This window comes from Daucus carota, chromosome 2 (assembly GCF_001625215.2).
Source record: "Daucus carota subsp. sativus chromosome 2, DH1 v3.0, whole genome shotgun sequence".
NCBI classification, from domain to species: Eukaryota; Viridiplantae; Streptophyta; class Magnoliopsida; order Apiales; family Apiaceae; genus Daucus; species Daucus carota.
The window spans coordinates 42,681,075-42,699,073 of NC_030382.2; the positions used below are offsets into that span (position 1 = coordinate 42,681,075).

Sequence of the window (17,999 nt, forward strand, 5' to 3'; positions counted from 1 at the left end):
CTTGACATTTCAGCAATGATAAATAGCTATCCTTAGATACCCCACATCTCATAACTTCACATCCCAAACAAGAAAAAACTCGATACACGTCGCATTTTCAAATTACAACAACTGAGCCGAAAATCATACAAACTCACAACAAATGGTTAAAGCATCCCATATCAGGGAACATCAAGTCCTCCCTCTAAACGAAAACGATTCGCAAGACATGGTACTCCAACAAGTCCTCGACGAGGCCCAAGCCATCACTCTTCCCCTCTACCACCAACAAAGTCATCGAAATCCTGGTTCCGTCACTGACCCAACACGGGTCATAAGCAAGAAGAAGCACTACAGAGGGGTGAGGCGCCGTCCTTGGGGAAAGTACGCAGCTGAAATTCGAGACTCGGCACGACAAGGCGCGCGCGTGTGGCTCGGAACATTCGAAACTGCCGAAGAGGCTGCATTGGCGTATGATAGAGCTGCGTTTAAAATGAGAGGTGCGAAAGCTCTCCTCAACTTTCCAGGTCAAGTAGGGGCTCATTCGGCTATTGAGAAATTCGAGCCGAATTTTACGTTCAAGCTGCTTGCGAAAAATCAAGAATCGAGCTCGGGTCTGAATTCGAGTAAGCAAGCTGCTGAAAGTGCTGGTGAAGAGACAGAAGATATTAATGAATTAACTAACTATCGGCATCTGCTCAAGTTGTAGAGATATATTACATGTAATGGTGTATCTGAAACCTTTGTTTGTTTTTCTGCTTTGTGTTTAGAATTATGTTGTTCTTTTAAGAAATCCATGTCTTCAACGCTATAAAATGTTCTTTATTTTCCTCAAGCGCTAGCTAGTACTTAATTATGTAATTATATTTTTAATTAGATAACGGGATCATGAACTAAAAATATGTCTGTTAATTTCTTTTCATGCTACCTCAAAATTAAGATTCGTGAAAAAAATCCATCAAATTTTGAATTTTTCGACCTAAACTAGCCCTCCCACTGCATTGTTTATGCTCCTCTGACATATTATATACTTATATATAATAAGTGTAAGGGAGATAATTTGGTCGCATGGTCCTATGGTCCAAAAGCTTATCATCCGTTGGATCGTATATTGAACAAATAAGCACCGTTAGATTTGAAAAAAATTAAATTCTGTTCTATAAGGAAACTGACATCTACTTGCATGTTTATAATTCCTTTGACCTCTACTTGCATGTTTATAATTAATTTTCAGAATCCAAAACAAGTTCTGTCTTTCATGTGTTTTTGGTTTTTTTAATCCAAAATAAATATCTCCTACAAATTTTAATTGTAGAATCGTATAAATTGCAGTCACAAAATTATTTTTATCCATCGGATTGTATATTGAACAAATAAGCACCGTTAGATTAGAACAAAATTAACTTCTGTTCCATAAGACAACTGATATCTACTCGCATGTTTATAATTCCTTTTCCAAATTCAAAACAAATTCTGTATTTCACGTGTTTATAATTTTTTTAATCTAAAATAAATATTTTCTACCAATTTTATTTGTAGAATCATATAAATCGCACCGTTAAAAAATTATTTTTATCTAATATATTTTAAAATTAATAAGCCCGATTTATGTGAGGAACGAATACAAAAACTTTTTCTTAATCCAAAACAAATTCTACCGTCTTATTGCATGTTTATGATTCATCTTCTTAATTCAAAACAAATCGTGTTTATCAATTTTAATCTCGAATCATAAAAATTTTTAGAAAAATATTTAAATCACATTATAATAATTCTAATATAAAATACATTTATAAATATAATCTAATAGGAGTTGGCGTCACATATTCTACTTAAAATACTTTAAAATTTGATAGAAAGAATTTAATATTTTGGCATGATACATATAATTTTAATTTATTATTTATAAATTAATTTTTTTCACAATATTTAAAATATATTTAAAAAGTTTATAAATAATTAAAAAGCTCCCGTGCCTTGCACGGGCTATAAGCTAGTAAAATGATTTAATGTCTGAAGTGGATTATTAGAGCAAAGGGTTTAATTAATTAAGATGCGTGTATGGCTTTGTTTAGATTAGGCTTTAGCTTTTGTTCGCAGATCGATTTGTTGTTTGATTAATGGTCAAAGTAGAAAGATCTGAAGTGCTTGAAACTTCAAAAGGCTGCTGGTGTGGTCAATTCAACGATGTTGACATTGTAATCAACAGATTATATTGTTGATTATGATTCCACATCTAGATAGAAGACTAGGTACGTTGTTATATTAATAATCCAATTAAATTCATATAAATTCTGGGTAGTGGGTACTATTAAAGTTCTAGATAACGTTCGACATATAATTATGTAAATATGAGAATTTCGTTATTAATACGATATTTTCTGGAAATTGGATCATATAAAAAATTATTGAAACTAGTGAATTCTAGCTTGAAAAGCAAAAAAAGAAATTATTGAACTGTACTGTTTTATTTTTTGGAATTTTTTAATGATATCATTTTAATTTTAAAAATTTCCAATAATATTTTTTTCTATTAATTAATATTGACTTATTCGAATGGTATGATGATACCGTTGATAATACTCTTGTTATATATCACATACTCGCCTTTAAGAAAAAAATAGTGAAAACAACCTACGGAAGAGAAGTCAATAAAAAGAGAGTGAATGATTAAGTAGCAGCTGTATATTTCCAAATTTTACAAGATATCGGCTAGACTTAAAAACAACATTATGGTGGTCGGAGTTTACTTCCGCCTTTTAATAAGATGGCTGTCGTGAATCTCCGTTAATTTCAAAAAATAAAAAAAATAAAAAAAATAAACGACAAATTAGTGATTGTAATTTTCCAAATTTTATAAAATGTTGGCTGGATTTCCACCACTTTGTCGTTTACTCTTTATTTTTTGGAGTTAAGGGAGAAAAATTAACAAGGTTCACAACAGCCACCTTATTAAAAGACGGAAGTAAACTCCGGTCATCATTATATAGTTTTCAAAGTCCAATCAACATCTTGTAAAATTTGAAAAATTACAATTACCACTTTGTCATTTGCTCATCGATCGTTAATCATTAACATACAAAAGTAATTTACCACTTTCCTGGCTTTAGCTAAAACCAAGAGTACAAGTTTAAAGAATTTATAACACCAAGGAAAAACCTAATTACGGTGCAGTACTCCTGAAAATATCCCTTAATTCTGTATTAACCCAAAATTGATAATTAAGTATATTTAAATTTATAACATGTGCAAACCTTTTGCATGTACTCTTTCCTGATACACGTGTCTAGCTACATATCTGATCATACAGTAATCTTTCACAAGGTAGACATCAAGCTCTCCAAGTAGTCACTCCCAAGATCCTGAAACTCTACTACATCCAACTGATCATTCGCATAAGTTTCCTCCAGGCACACCATCTTTTCTGTTTCATGTGTTCCTGCCATGACCAAATCCTCAGATGAACAAGATAAATGACTTTGCGAAGGTTCAGTTGTGGTAGCGCCTTGAGTCACTTTTTCAAGTGGGAAGTTGAGGTGTGCCTTAGGACCTCTTATTCTTAATGCGGCCTTGTCATAAGCCAAAGCCGCTTCTTCAGCTGTTTCGAATGTCCCAAGCCAAACCCGAGCTCCTTTTCTTGACGAATCTCGTATTTCTGCAGCATATTTTCCCCAAGGCCGCCTTCTCACTCCCCTGTAATGTCTTGAAATTATCCTTTCCACTTTCTGATCACCTTTTTTGACATGATCTCCTGATTCCGCGCTTTCAGACTTTTGGTTTGATGTCTTGTAGCCGTTTTCAGCATTCGAAGGAAGAGCTGCATATTCATCCAGAATCGTCTCCCATGCTTCGGATCCCATAGATATCCACCGGCCTAAACTTGGTAGCCTTTGTAGCATATTCACCACCCCATCGCCACTACTATTATCATCTAACATTGGCATTTCATTCCATGTCTGGAAAACATCGGGCTCATCCCTGGACTCGAGATTGCTGCAACCTATAAAATTCGCCCATACATTCTCAAGGATTGCTCCAGAAGATGATGGAATAACATCCTTCTTCACAGCCATGCTTGGCTTTTCACAAAATAATAGATGACAAAAAAAAAATCACGAAAACCAGAAAATTGATATAATTTGGTTGCGCTAGATTTATATAGCCGAATGGTGGCATGGCAATAGTTTGTGCTAGCTGGTGCATGAATGAACGGGATCAGCAACTTGTAATGCAAACAATGTCGAAGCTAAATTGTCGGAGCGTATAATGATGAGACATTAATTAAGAAAAGGTGAAATGTTTATTATACTCATAATTGTATTGAAATTTTGTGATTAAACTAGATAATCTTCATTTGGAGTATATACACAGTAACAAGATCCAATGTATTAGTTGTGCGTGCGCGTATATTTGTCTCTGTGTGCACGCAATACGCATTCTAAGTCTATAACAATTCAAGTTTTTCCCAGGAACAGCTGTCAATTCCGGTTCGAGAGAATTGTAACGAAGGATTTGGTATAACATCTTGTATTGCTTAATAGTAGTGGTCAAATACTGGCCATAACGTTTTAGATTGAAGAAGGCACCTACGCATCTTGTTTATGATAAGATTCGAACTATCGATAATATATGAGTAACATTAGTGTTTGAGGTCAAATTTTAATCTTCGTCTTGTAATTCGGCGAACTTCACACTTATATATGGAGAAAGGAAGGCCGCTTGTAAAGTTGCATATATCGTGCTTGCTTAGACAAGTTCAGCAAAAGAATAAAGGAAGATATGTTTGGTCAAGACAAGTTATTTTATGAACCACTTGATATCCTCAGAAAGCTGGAAATTGCATTTGTTCAGGTTATGCGGGCTGTGTAGTAACTTGATTATCACATTTAATCAAGATAAGAGGAAGATTATAAGCAATCTCCGTATAGATATTCTTATGAGAATAATTTTAAGAATCAACTTGATTGAACTGGAGTCCCGAAGCGTTTTTTAATCGTTGGACGGAGTCATTTACCTATGAGCAACGTGATGGAAAAAAATGTTACAATCCTGATTCGTTTAACGATCGAAAAATCATAGGCTGCTTAACACTTCTCCGGCACGCGATGGCTCGGGACCGGGACTCAAACAATATATAGCTCTCTCCTGTTTTTACACTGTTCTGACTGAGGACGCGAACATTTTTCTTCAAGTGTCTTTATAAAAGTTTTCACTTGGCTGATCATCTCGGCAACAGAAAAGAAATTGTTGGAGGAAATGAGGAATGCCAGCTACCGCAACTCCCCTAGCTCCAACGCGTTACATTTTCTGCAGATAAAACAGAGTGTTCATTACTTCAGATAAAGCAAAAAGTTTTAAGCAATTTACTAGTTACTCATTTGTAAAAGGCTCAATTACGTCTGCAGGACCACAACAGTTCTCACCAGGTACCAAGTGATAACTATCTTGTAACCGATTATCAATGAGTACTAGTAACTATTTAATGAAATTTGTTATAATGCCGATCTGGTGTATGTATGACATATAGCACAGCAATCAGTAACAGTCAATCTCGATATGTTTAGTCTTTAGTAAGAAAGAATTGGCACTGTAGTGTCCTGATTATCATATTTCATTAGGACTCGATATGTTTAGTATTTAGTAAGAAAGGATAGGCATTCTGATTATCATATTTCATTAGGAGAGTGAGGAGATTAAGCATTTTTCCGTCAATAACACCAGCATCAACGGTGCATATTGCAGACAGTGTGCAAGATGGCCCTGTTCTCGGTAGTACTACGCGTGCAATAGTTATCATTGATCGTTTCACAGCTACTACTTGTGACATATAACTCGAAGCAGGATCCAAGTATTAGAAGTAATCACAAACAATTGTCATTATAATGTCCTCATGTACAGGAGGTTTTACAAAGTTGTAGCAATCAACAATAGTGCCAAAATATTGGCTATGAAGATGGTAGATTACAAGTTGATCTGATTACTCATCCACAAAGGGTTCGAGTACTAATTAGCGAGGAAATCGCCAAGAACAATAGCTCTGAGAGCATCATCAGCTACAATTCTGTACATAGTTTCTGTAGGATGAACAGCGTCCCAGTAGACGTATTTTGTAGGGTCAGCACAAGTAGACAGGCCTTTGCATGTATCCCCGAACTCCACTGTTCCGGTTCCACAACATCCTTTTGCCGTTTCCACAAATCCTGGAATTTCAGAAAATATTACGAAAAACAGTAGTAGTAGTTATATATAGAGGATCATGCTCATGAAGAATAGTTTTAGCACGAGCAATTATTCTCACGTGTTTTCATGCTAAAACTGTTATCACCTTTGCGCGGCTTATATATATTTATTTGCACTAGGGTGTATCTGTAGATAAATTTTAAGCTGATTAAGATAGTACTAACCATATTGCTTTGGGTTCTGAACTGCGCTCATAATAGAACCATAGATATCTATGTACGCAGTTCGAATGTGTAAAGATTTGCTCAGGACTGCTAATTTTTGTTTAATCATGGAATTAAAAGATATAGCAACGCTGTCGAGAGGCCCGTCGCATTTGTTATCGTCGTCTCTTATCATCTCAATCAACGGAAAGCACCCTAGTGGAGGCACACCAACTACCGCCACTTTCCTAGCTCCAATTCGTTGCATTTTCTGCATATAGAAAAAAACGTTAGAAAAAAAAAGAAGCGAAAGTGTGTAAAATTTTCAAAAGTTTGAGAAAGGAGAGATGACCGTGATGGCAAGAGCCATGCGAGAAATCAAGTAGTTCTGGTATTGCACCACAGTGAACTGTTTGGCTCGATCAAATTCTTCGAAGTAGTTTTGTATGAAATCGTTGGTGCCGAAACTCAAGATGTAGACGGCCTTTTGTAGAGTTTCTGCAGCCCTGGCTTTCCCTATCAGTCGACTCAGGTGAATCTTGTAATGCATCAGGTACTCCACTTGTTTGGTGATCGTTAGAACGTTCTGTTTATTGTAACACAGTACAAAATCAGATTAGTTTTTATTAATCGCAAATTGATCGAAATTATAACCCAAGGCACTCAAAACAGAGTCAAATAATTTTGTCAAGTTACCGATTCTTCTAAGAACCTCAAAGTGTTAGGAGGAGAGCTTATCAGAATTGTATTACATTTTAAGATTTCCCTCGCTCGAAAACTCATTTATGGGTCGAAAGTGAGGAGGGTTTATCAATGATCATAGAGTAGTACTTACTGTAAGATTGGCTGTGAGGTCATCGTAACCAGAACCAGCTGATGCGAAACTCACACCATGCAACATATCTTCCTTCTCCATATGTGGTTCGAGAAATCCTCGAACTATATTTCGATAGCCGAATGCTTCCGCTAAAAATATTTCAAAAAAAACAGGCATTCAGCCCCTTCAATGTGCATTTCATCGAAAACCAAATACTTTTGCGAAATACAAGTGTCGACGGTGTCAATAAACCATACGTACCTATGAAATCAGTGGCGAGTTTTCCATTGCTGAACCTCCCGGTGGAGGTGCCATTGTCGAAATTTTTCCCATACGGTGGAAAATTACCTTTATTAGTCGTCGGGATGTAATTATTGTTCCCCGGATCAACACTTGAATCGCCGAACACCAAAATACAAGTAGTGTTACTCTTTGCCGTTTGCTCCCTCACCTGCCGAACCAATTCATCAACTGCTCCAGCTTGCTGTGGCAATATCACTATCTGCAGCAGCAACGATATCGCAACCATAAATTTAAAAAACATCAGTTGCATTGACATGCCCATATCTATTCAACCACTCCAAATCTCCAAGATTAAAGAACCTGCAGTAGATTGTGGAATTCGAAAATTGCTGTTCAATAAATAGGACAGGAAAAAACAGTTGTGGTTGGTCCAGCATTTAAGTTCGTTCGTAGAATTTTGATTTTTGATTGATAAAATAGTAGTAGTTAGTTCGCGTCTTGAATATGATGGACAGCATTGTACGTTCTGTGGTGGTAGCGGATATGAGTACAATCTTCTTACACTGCATAACAGCTAGGTTTGCCGCTTAATTAGTTCTGTTTTGGATGGCGGATGACCTAACTATATACCACATTTAATATCCATGTGATTTTTTGTAAGTTCAACGAAACGACCAACAGACAATTTTTGATGATTAAGGCCCATGAAGAAGACTATTGCATTTTAGAAGTGGTACTTCTCTTCAGATGGCATAATGCAGCTCTGTTATTACGCAATGAATCTGCAGATGAGCCTTCAGGATTCAAGTGATAATGACAGGGGGAGTCTAGTAGAAAACTTAATTCCTATACTTAGTTTTGATTGCAGTGTTCATAATTATAGCAATATTAAGAATGTATCATGAACAAAGTAGGAGTAAAGATAATTAGTTGCTGTTCTAATCTTGGCTTACATAGAACATAGTACTATAATTATGATATGTTGATTGATTGCTAACTAGTGAGACAATAATTGATCAAGCATTTATAACGAAATTAACGCTCAAATTATAGGCCAACAAGATACAGGACACCGCAACAGAACTGGTGGCAGTCATATAACTCCCAATAATGGTCTGCTATTTTAGACTGAGGAATTCACATTGAGCCATTAAATGAGGACTTCCGATCCGGAAGCTATTAGGCCTGTAATCGGGCCTGTCACGTTTAGATGATGGGTGGGAATGAGAATGAGATTTTGACACAAAAACGTATTAGATGTAATCACATAATAATTAAATGTTAGGTTGCAGGGCGTCAAATTTTAAACTCATATGAAGGAATAGTGTGTCTTTTTCGTTGGGGATTTCCTGGAAAAAATCGTCGCATCTTCCTACATATTTTGAAGATCGCACATATGGAGTTTCGAAAGGCTGTTCAATGAATCTTTTTAAGATAATTCTAGAAAATACAGTCTGTGGTCCATGAACACACAATTCATTTTGATCCTTCTAGAGAAAACTGCATTAATTTTTAAGTGGGAACACTGTTAAGTTCTGTTCTGATCTGATCCATCGTAATGAAAACAATGCAGCTAAATTGATGTAATATATGGATGATGAAATATCAGTAAGAAGTGATGCTGCAACTCTGTATTATCTGTAAATACTGAAATCCGGCTTCTTGACCTCTGGAGGCACTACTAGACAATCAGCTACTTGTGACGAAATTTATATTATGAATATATAAACGAAAGTAATATTATAGACAAATAATTAGAAATTTTAGTACTGCATTCTTGCAGTTCTTATTTTTCAACAAAGTGTATGGATGCAGATGCAACCGCTAATTTGACATTCCAGTTCCAGCGGACAATAATTACAAACCCACACAGAAGCCTCGTCACGCCAAAATAATGAATAAGTACAGATATCATCAAGAAACTGAAAATGAAAAAAATCAATCAAATGGGAGGAAACTGATCATGGAATGGAACAACATGAAACTGAGGAAGAAAAATTAAAGAAATCTAAAAGAATATAGACAAATACTAAGTGACAATTATAATGCATGAACACTGCAATATTTCCTTTTCTCTCCATGTTTCCTTCCCCTCTTCACACCTATTGATCCCATTTTATCCATAGCTACTGAAAATGCTTGGAAGAAGCGCTGCTTATCCTTTGCCAAAGCCTGAACCATGGGCTTAGTTCTTGCATCGAAAAACAGCTGTTGATCTGAAGTTAACAAACCTAATCTAGCTTCCAAGTTTTGATAGTAAGCATTGTCGAATAGAAAAGGTGTTGTAACGTCAAATGGTGCCACCACAGTGCCACTACGGCCAAATGGTGGGCAGGACATTCTCAAGGCCTTGAGAAGTCTCGGATCAATTGAAGGGTCTGGCTGCTTTGTACCCTTGTAGTCATATAGTCGATTCACGAAGTTTTTACAATGTGAAAATCCAATGGTATGTGCACCAGAGAGTACTACTAGATCATCTGGTGTCAAACCTTTCGATGCAAATAGCTTGATGAGTTCATTTACTGTAGAATTCGAGTGTGGAACGTTGAGGTTTACATTTGATGCCAATGAGAATCTTCCGTCCCACCTGCCTTTCTTCACCGGATAATAAGGTCCCCCGGCCTGCATTACATTATAATTAACAGTCACATACAAGACAATAAGACATGGTACATCTAATTGTTGAATAATGTTTGTTTTAGTATAAGATCCTGTTGGGCCTTTCTCTTAACACTTTAAGATTTTAGATGGGGTTATTTATTATGGTCTCAGAGCCCAGCTTAAAAATCGGTCAATCTGCTACTTAACAAATTACAAGTGCATACTGCATATGGCCTCGTGTATTATTATCTTCGAAATTGTCTGTATTAAGGATTGCTAATTAACTACTTTGTCTTAGCGTAAAAACTGCTGTTTTGTATCATGGATAGATACAGAACTTTTGTTTTATGTCCTGCTATGGTGCTGTTGCATGTATACTGCCAGATTCACCTGCATCATATTTTTCGAAATGACAAAAACTTTAATAATCAGGGTACTTAATCAGAGAGCAATGCTTTGTCGATTTCCTACATTACTTGTTCATGATTATTTTAATTTGATTAATTATGATTGTGTTGCAGGTCTTTCTGACTACAAATATTATGGAGATACAAGATGACAAATATTTTCTACTTTAATATCAGTATGTTAGACAAGGAGTAATAAACAAAGAGGTCCATGAAGGGTTCACACATCTACCTAGGACTTGCCAGGCTTATGGCTCATCCTTGTTCCCGGGTCCTGAATTCGATTCTTGTTCATCCCGAAATTTATCAGAACAGATACTAATGATAAAGCATATACATGAAAACTGTTTTTCTGAATACGAAACTGAAACTACGTGATATAACATATACAAGTCACATGTAGGGTAAAGTGAAGAAATTAACGTACCAAGTGGACGAAATCTCTAGCAGCGATAGCAAGAATATCTGCACAAGACACAACACCAGGGCACTTGGTCTCTAATAGTGACTTGGCCTTATTTATGCTATCAAAAGCCTCCACAGCCAGGTCCTTGTTATCTTCCGCGTCCTTCTCCGCCCATTGTTTGCTTCCCGGTTTAGTCGATATCAATACGGACCCATCACACCCCTTCATTCACATGTCTACATTCATTAGAACCAATTGTTTCAACTCAAGTATGTCACATAATTCTTATGTAAAGACACACACACACATATATATTTGAGGAACTGCACATGCAGAGAGAGACCATAGTAGCTTCTTCTTTTCTTACTCAAATGAGCCGGTAGCACGGTACAAATCACAAATGGAAGAGAGCCGGATTGACCCTTTAATTTTTGTACACAAAATCTCATGCACTTTTTATCACTACTAGGCCAAGATAATCAATTCACTATATTACTATTTACCAAAATTAATGATACGCAGAGCATCTCCAACAGATTAACTACATGGTGTCCTTGACACATATAGTATCCGCACTGAGTTCATGCAATTTTTGAGTTTGAACCAATATTCTATGATTTCCTTGAGAACTATCTGTACAGTAAGACAGGGATCTTATTAGAAAGGGGAAGGTTAAATATTTTCAGCTCTCCACTTGGAGTGGGGTGGGGGGCTAACTGCAGTCCACATCATGTACAGCTTTCATCATTTAATTTGAGTTGTATAAAAATTAATTTCGTCCTCCACTCATTTTGGTGAAAGTTAAAGTACGTGTAACTCTTATTTATTGCAGGAAAAAACTGAAACATGCACTCTCATCTACAGGACATGCATTTTATGTCTTTCCCCACTTGCACACCGTTACTGTACTGTGTTTTCTTTAACCTTAGCTAATAGCTATAGATCTCATATTCTCATGCATGATGGTTTGGTTCTATGAGGATCTACTTAATTGGGGAACTCGAATCTTATTCATAATTATAAATCTCACAATTTTTATTGAAATACATATATCTTACAAATAAAAACACATTTATACAAAAGTCATGTACATATGAATTTTAATTAGACAAAATAATTATTACGATTATTATACTTGAAGTACTGTTTCACCAATCAAATCACGGGTATCTACCATATTCATACTTAACGATTTTTCACAAGATGATATATCATGACCAAACAGAAAACTTTGTACAAATTCTTCTCTCATATTCCAAGTCGATCAGACTAGTTCTCGTTTGAGTCATGCCCTATGTTAACATGTATAAATATGTGCATGCATATACTTGTTTGATAAATGCCTAAGATCTAACCTCAACAAAGCAGTCGTGGAAGAAGAGCCGAATGGTGGCAGGTCCAGAGACCGGAACTTCTCTAAACTGTTGTGAGGTGACCGTGGCGACAAGCTGTTCTACATGAGGGCAAGTCCTGGCATAATAATCCACCGAGAGCTGCCGTGGTGCGCGGCGAGCGGGGGTGGTGGCGGAGGAGGTGGACATGTTTAGAGAGTAAGAGGTGAGTGGAAGAATGAGGAGAATGGTGATGAGAGAATAAGGCACAAGAGATAAAGACATTGCAAGTGAAATGGATTAGTACAAAAGAGAAGCTAGTACTTGAGGTGGGAGCGACAATGTAACAAGTGAGTAGTGTCAAATAGAAAGAAAACAAAAGTGCAAGTGTTGTTGCGCTGCCAAAAGCCACTTTGAAGAGAGTATCAAGTCCCGTGAAGTGCATTATCTTTCATAAATTCTTATTTGGTGGGTGTGTGTGTTTTTTACGGTTTTGTGTGGGGTGATTAATGTTAAATATCGGAGAAGAAGTACTACATGACAGCATTGATTTCTCTTGTGGAAACTCTGATCGAGGCATATACACAAATTGTTTAATCATTGATATCAAATTGATCGAGAAAAACCAAGTCCTCATAAAAAAGAAAGTTCTTGGGTCGTTTGGATAAGATTAAAAAAAATGATTACTTTCTTAAAATAAAAAAGTGGATGAGAAGTGAGAATTAAATAAGTTAATAAAGTGTTTAGAAAAGAAGCAGAAGTTGTGCGAGAGAAACTGACATTCTCAACTTCTTCTACTTATTTACACAAACGGGTCAAAAAAAATAGAAACCCTGAAGCAGCTTCTGCTTCTCGTTCCCAAACAGGGCCTTATAATCCGGGACGGAACGAGTGGGGCGAACGGGGGCCGGAGCCCCGGCTAGAAAAAAAAAACTAGTAGAAGTTTTTTTTTTCAGTCTAAGATGTTCTCTAAAAATGATACTTCTAGCTGTCAAAAAAAAAAAAAATGATACTTCTATAAAGAAATTTTTTGAGCTCCGGATAAATTTCAAATATCTTTGTATTAACCTATATTTTTCTTACAATCAAATGTTAAATATTTGAGTTCCAAATATTTTTGAGCCCCGATAGTTTCGCCCCAACTTATAGTTTGAGGACAGTGCAGCACCTTGTCAATAACAATCCTGATAATCAAACGACGGCGGTAGCAATTTGTCTACGACAAATTAATCCAAAGCCCATGATTTATTTTTGTTTTGGAGATGATTAGCAAAGTTGTAGTGTTCGTGACTGCCAAATTGTCATGTTTTGTGTGCATAAATTATACTAATTGTCGAAAGCGAGGCATGTTCACGGGATGATGTATAGGGACAATTAATAGCTTTTACAGTCTGTTTAAAGGTTGACGATGCTGGAGGAGCAGCAGCATAGTTTTGTAAATGCTTTCATTAGTCAATAACATCTATGATTCAGCTCGCTAACTGTATGCATGTCCTCATGTCAGTCGAGATTTCCTTTGGCGTCCGCCTAATATTCTGATTTCTACACCAATTATTAAAAAAATTATAAATAAAAATGTAAATATGAGTCTTTTATTTATAAAAAATTACAAAAGTGAATTATAAAAATAAGCAATCAACACACTAAAAACTGTGTACCCAAAGTCAATGAACTCACTTAATTTGAGATGGAGGGAATAAAATATAATATATATTTAATATTATTAATAATTATATATTACAATTAATTTATCATTTATTACAAATACAATCATATAAATATATTAATAAATTTAATATATTTGAGTAATGATAAAAATATTTATGATTTAAATTCATAACAAAAGATAAATTCTTAAAATATACTTTCTTTCAAATTGTCATTTTAGAATACTTTTATATTCTGTATTATTTCTATAATCTAAAATCATACTCCCTCTGTCCCTCTCATTTGTTTACATTTGTTTACAGTTACTATTTTGGAATGTCCCTCTCATTTCTTTACATTACCATAAATAGTAAGTTTTTCTCATCATTACACCCACTATCTTCCCCCACTATCTCATATTTAACAATAAAAACTACTATTACACCCACTACTTTCCTCCACTATCTCAAATCTATTATTAAATATTGATAGGTCCCACCACTTTACCCACTTTTCATCTAACTTTACTCATTTTTCATACATTGTCTTGATCTCCGTGTCCCCCTCCAATGTAAACAATTGAGGAGGAGGGAGGGAGTAGTCACTTGAGCATATTATCGAATTCAACCTCAAAGCTCGTCAAAGTTTGAGATCGAACAAGAACAAAAATATAGCTGGTGACTAGAAACGACTATCAACCCACTACCTACCTAGTAGCTACGCATGCGTTTTGTATAATTACTCGACTTTAATTACTTTTTCCATTATTTATTTCAGAAAATTTCTCAGCTTTTGCCTTTCTGTTGTGAAATTCAGTAAAAGTTTTGTTATGGGCCATCTACTCTGTATCAATTTCCTGCTTTTACTTTAACTAATACAAACAAATGTGTAAAACCCAAAAGGAGGGGACTTCCTTTTCACCTTTTTAAACACTAAAGGGTATTCTAAAATAAATAAGAATAAGTTCAATAATATTTCATACATTCCAATAATGATTTTGAGGATGAATCAATAATGAGACTTATTGACTAGTCATGTAAAATTCCAAAAAAAAATCTCAACTTCTTCTTTTTTTCTCACTGTCGTCAGGAGTTTTCATCAATTTTCACAAATCAGTTAGTTTCTTTATTTTGTTCTTGTTATTCAATAATATTTCTCCTCAGGTGAGGATTTTTATCTTTCGAGATTGTAATATTTGTTTGATAAAATCTTTTTTCAATGAATTTTGTTCCTAATTTATTCGAATTTTGTTTATTCTCTCCTTTGTGTGTGTTGGTGTTCAATGTCTAGGACGTTAGATGTGCTGGGAGTGATAAAGATGTATATTGGATTGCAACTACGATCGATAACCCAAACTGATTTTGGTGAAAAAGAAGACGATATATGTATATATATCAATTTCAACAAATCACTTGATTGCGTATTTATAAATACTATATTAATTAGTGATATGATCTGTTTTATATTTGTTTAACTTTGTTCTTGTAGATGCTGTATGACTTTTTATTTCTTTTTTCTCAAAAATAAAAATAATAATAATAATGAGAGAATAGTAATATTTTATCTATATTTTAGTTTAGAAATTTATCCGGAGAAACGGGTAGATTTCTCACAACATTTTAACTTATAAAATCAATTCAAGATTATCATCCTCGCACATTTATGTACTATATTTTTAAAGATTTACTATTTCATGTAGTCCAAATTAAGGTCAGATATTCAATTCTTGTAAAACATGTCGTCATACGGGAGACGGAATATATTTCGGCATTGGATTTGTTTTTTTTCCGATCGAATAGAATGTTAAATTATTAAGAGTGGTGTTAAATTTAAAAACATTGTTCATTTTTTAAAATAACATGACATATATCAATTTTTTATTTGTAAGCACATATATGCACGTAAGTTTCCGTATTATTATTATAAACATTAACAACTACACAGGTAATAGATTAGTATTTGAAGTTTCAGAAAAAACCTTAGATCTTTAGCATATTCTGACAAAAATTATTATTCAGTATCAAAAAAAATCACTAGTAAAAAACCCACACATTTTTGTACTAGTTTTTTATTTCTTACTTTATTTTATTTATAACTTATTATTATCAATGTAATATAGCACCAAAAAAGAAATATATTGCCACCGACTGGATCATCTCTTTTCTCAGGGCTTTTAGTCACTGGTTTATAGGCCCATGTATTCATGGGACAATTTAGCTTTGTTAATAGCCCCCGCTTCTTGTAATTTGCCCCGGGCGTGCAAGGCCGGATTATTAGCTTTTTCAGAATAAATAGTTACTTCAAAATAAATTCAAATGAAATAAATGTTGTTGTCAATGCTAGGAATCAAGACTCGGGAGTTGGGGTGAACACGGGTTGGGTCGGTCGGGTTAGAGCCGATAAAACGACCCCACCTAATTAGTTCGGTTTTTAAAAATTCAACCCGTTAATCCAAAAATATACGGCTAACCCAACCTTACTCTTTTTATATTGGGTTGGTTGGGTTGGTTAAGGGTTATAATATGTTAAACTCTGACCCAATCCAATTTATTCGGATTTTTTGAAAATGAACCCATTTAACTATCGGTTTTGGGCGGTTCGATTTAATTGGTTTAAAAGAGGGTTGGTTTGGGTCGGGTTTCACGGTTGGGTTGGTTATGTTCACCTCTACTCGAGAGCATCTTCAAATTACAAATTAATTAAAACGAGATATACAGTCGGATATCATGACATCATTGTATAATTGATTTTTATTAACAGTATTATTATATTCTTTATTTTTATCTATGATAATATTCTACGTATAATTTTTTATATATAATATTCTTTGAGATTACACCGTAAAACATATTGGATATTGTCAAAATGAGTGTGATAAATATGAGCAGAATTCGGTTGTAAAATTCGAATATATTTCATTCATGTCTATTTCATATATTTTCCAAAAAAATTAAAATAAATTATATATTTTACAATCGTAAATCAATTCTAATATATTTCTAGACGCTTATCGGAGACAAGAAAAAATGTGATCCTATTGACAAAAAAGATTGATGCCAAAGAGAATATCTAAATAATAATTATCTTGAATTTTAGATGATAAATATAGGGGTTATATATCAAAATGGCCACCCATTATGTCAAAATATTTCACTTTACCCGCCCATCTCATCGGGAACTCGTTTAAGCAACTATAAACCAAATATATATAATTTTACCCACATCCCTATTTATGCCTATTTACTTAATTATTTATAAAAAATCAAACGTTTGTTTTTTTACTACAAAACTACCTTGAGTACCTTCATAATTGTCTCTATTATTTATCAAAATAATTTAGAAATTTCTAAGGCAACATACTTAGGGTGATCACATAAATATATATATTTATTTCTAAATATTTTTTTAATAAATAGCTATGTTGCTTTATTAATTTCCAAATTATTTTGATAAATACTAGAGACAATTATGAAAGTACTCGAGGTGGTTTTGTAGCAAAAAAACAAATGGTTAATTTTTGATAAATGATTAAATAAAAATGTATGAATAGTATTGTGGGTAAAATGATATATATTTTGTTTACAGTGGCTCAAACGAGTCTCCGATGATGGGTGGGTAAAGTTAGACATTTTGATGAAATACAGTGTACAAGTAGAAATTAGTTATAATATTGATTTATACTTTCTCCGTCTCAATTTATACGTGCCTTTTACTTTGAAGTCAAAATGACTAATTTATGACCAATTATTAAAAAACATTTATTTATTATTTTAGGACATCAAAAGTTATATATTAAAATAAAATAGATTTAGTTTTTGATGATTTTTTTAAAATATTTTCCAGTTATATAATATATACAAATTTCAGTCAAAATATTGTCGATTTGACTAGTCAGATTTCAAAAAGAACATGTATATTGAGATGGAGAGAGCATATAATAACGAAAAGAAATGATAATTTGAAAATGTAATAATATGATTTAAATATAATTTTTGCAAAAAAAATCATTGCATGAAATGCTTAATTTCGGGATATTTTACTTTCTTAAATATTCTCTATTATATAAAATCAATATTATGAAACTTTTGATGAATTTAATTAACTAGGAATTAATTGGATTAATTTAATAAGTTTTTAGTGAAAATATTAAATAAGCTAAATTTATTTAAAGTGAAAAAATAATTA

The 17,999-nt window shown here is 34.1% G+C and overlaps 4 protein-coding genes across 4 annotated transcripts; 1 reads left to right on the forward strand and 3 right to left on the reverse strand.

Annotated features, from left to right (window-relative positions):
- The first annotated feature begins 208 nt into the window (after window positions 1-208).
- On the forward strand, window positions 209-688 carry LOC108208028 (pathogenesis-related genes transcriptional activator PTI5). Its single transcript, XM_017378500.2, has one exon. The coding sequence runs from the start codon at window positions 209-211 to the stop codon at window positions 686-688; it is 480 nt and encodes a 159-aa protein (XP_017233989.2).
- Window positions 689-3,043: 2,355 nt separating this feature from the next.
- Window positions 3,044-4,259, reverse strand: LOC108208608 (ethylene-responsive transcription factor ERF098). Its single transcript, XM_017379142.2, has one exon. The coding sequence runs from the start codon at window positions 4,050-4,052 to the stop codon at window positions 3,297-3,299; it is 756 nt and encodes a 251-aa protein (XP_017234631.1). The 5' UTR covers window positions 4,053-4,259; the 3' UTR covers window positions 3,044-3,296.
- A 1,571-nt stretch (window positions 4,260-5,830) lies between these two features.
- LOC108206818 (GDSL esterase/lipase At5g45950) lies at window positions 5,831-7,950 on the reverse strand. Its single transcript, XM_017377235.2, has 5 exons — window positions 7,441-7,950; window positions 7,198-7,328; window positions 6,715-6,948; window positions 6,384-6,633; window positions 5,831-6,179 (listed from the first exon to the last, which is right to left on the reverse strand). Exons 1-5 carry the CDS (start codon window positions 7,742-7,744, stop codon window positions 5,983-5,985), a joined length of 1,116 nt encoding a protein of 371 aa, XP_017232724.1. The 5' UTR covers window positions 7,745-7,950; the 3' UTR covers window positions 5,831-5,982.
- Window positions 7,951-9,314: 1,364 nt separating this feature from the next.
- On the reverse strand, window positions 9,315-12,580 carry LOC108206954 (peroxidase 19). The gene is made up of 3 exons (XM_017377407.2): window positions 12,192-12,580; window positions 10,858-11,058; window positions 9,315-10,044 (listed from the first exon to the last, which is right to left on the reverse strand). Exons 1-3 carry the CDS (start codon window positions 12,450-12,452, stop codon window positions 9,463-9,465), a joined length of 1,044 nt encoding a protein of 347 aa, XP_017232896.1. The 5' UTR covers window positions 12,453-12,580; the 3' UTR covers window positions 9,315-9,462.
- Window positions 12,581-17,999: the final 5,419 nt, after the last annotated feature.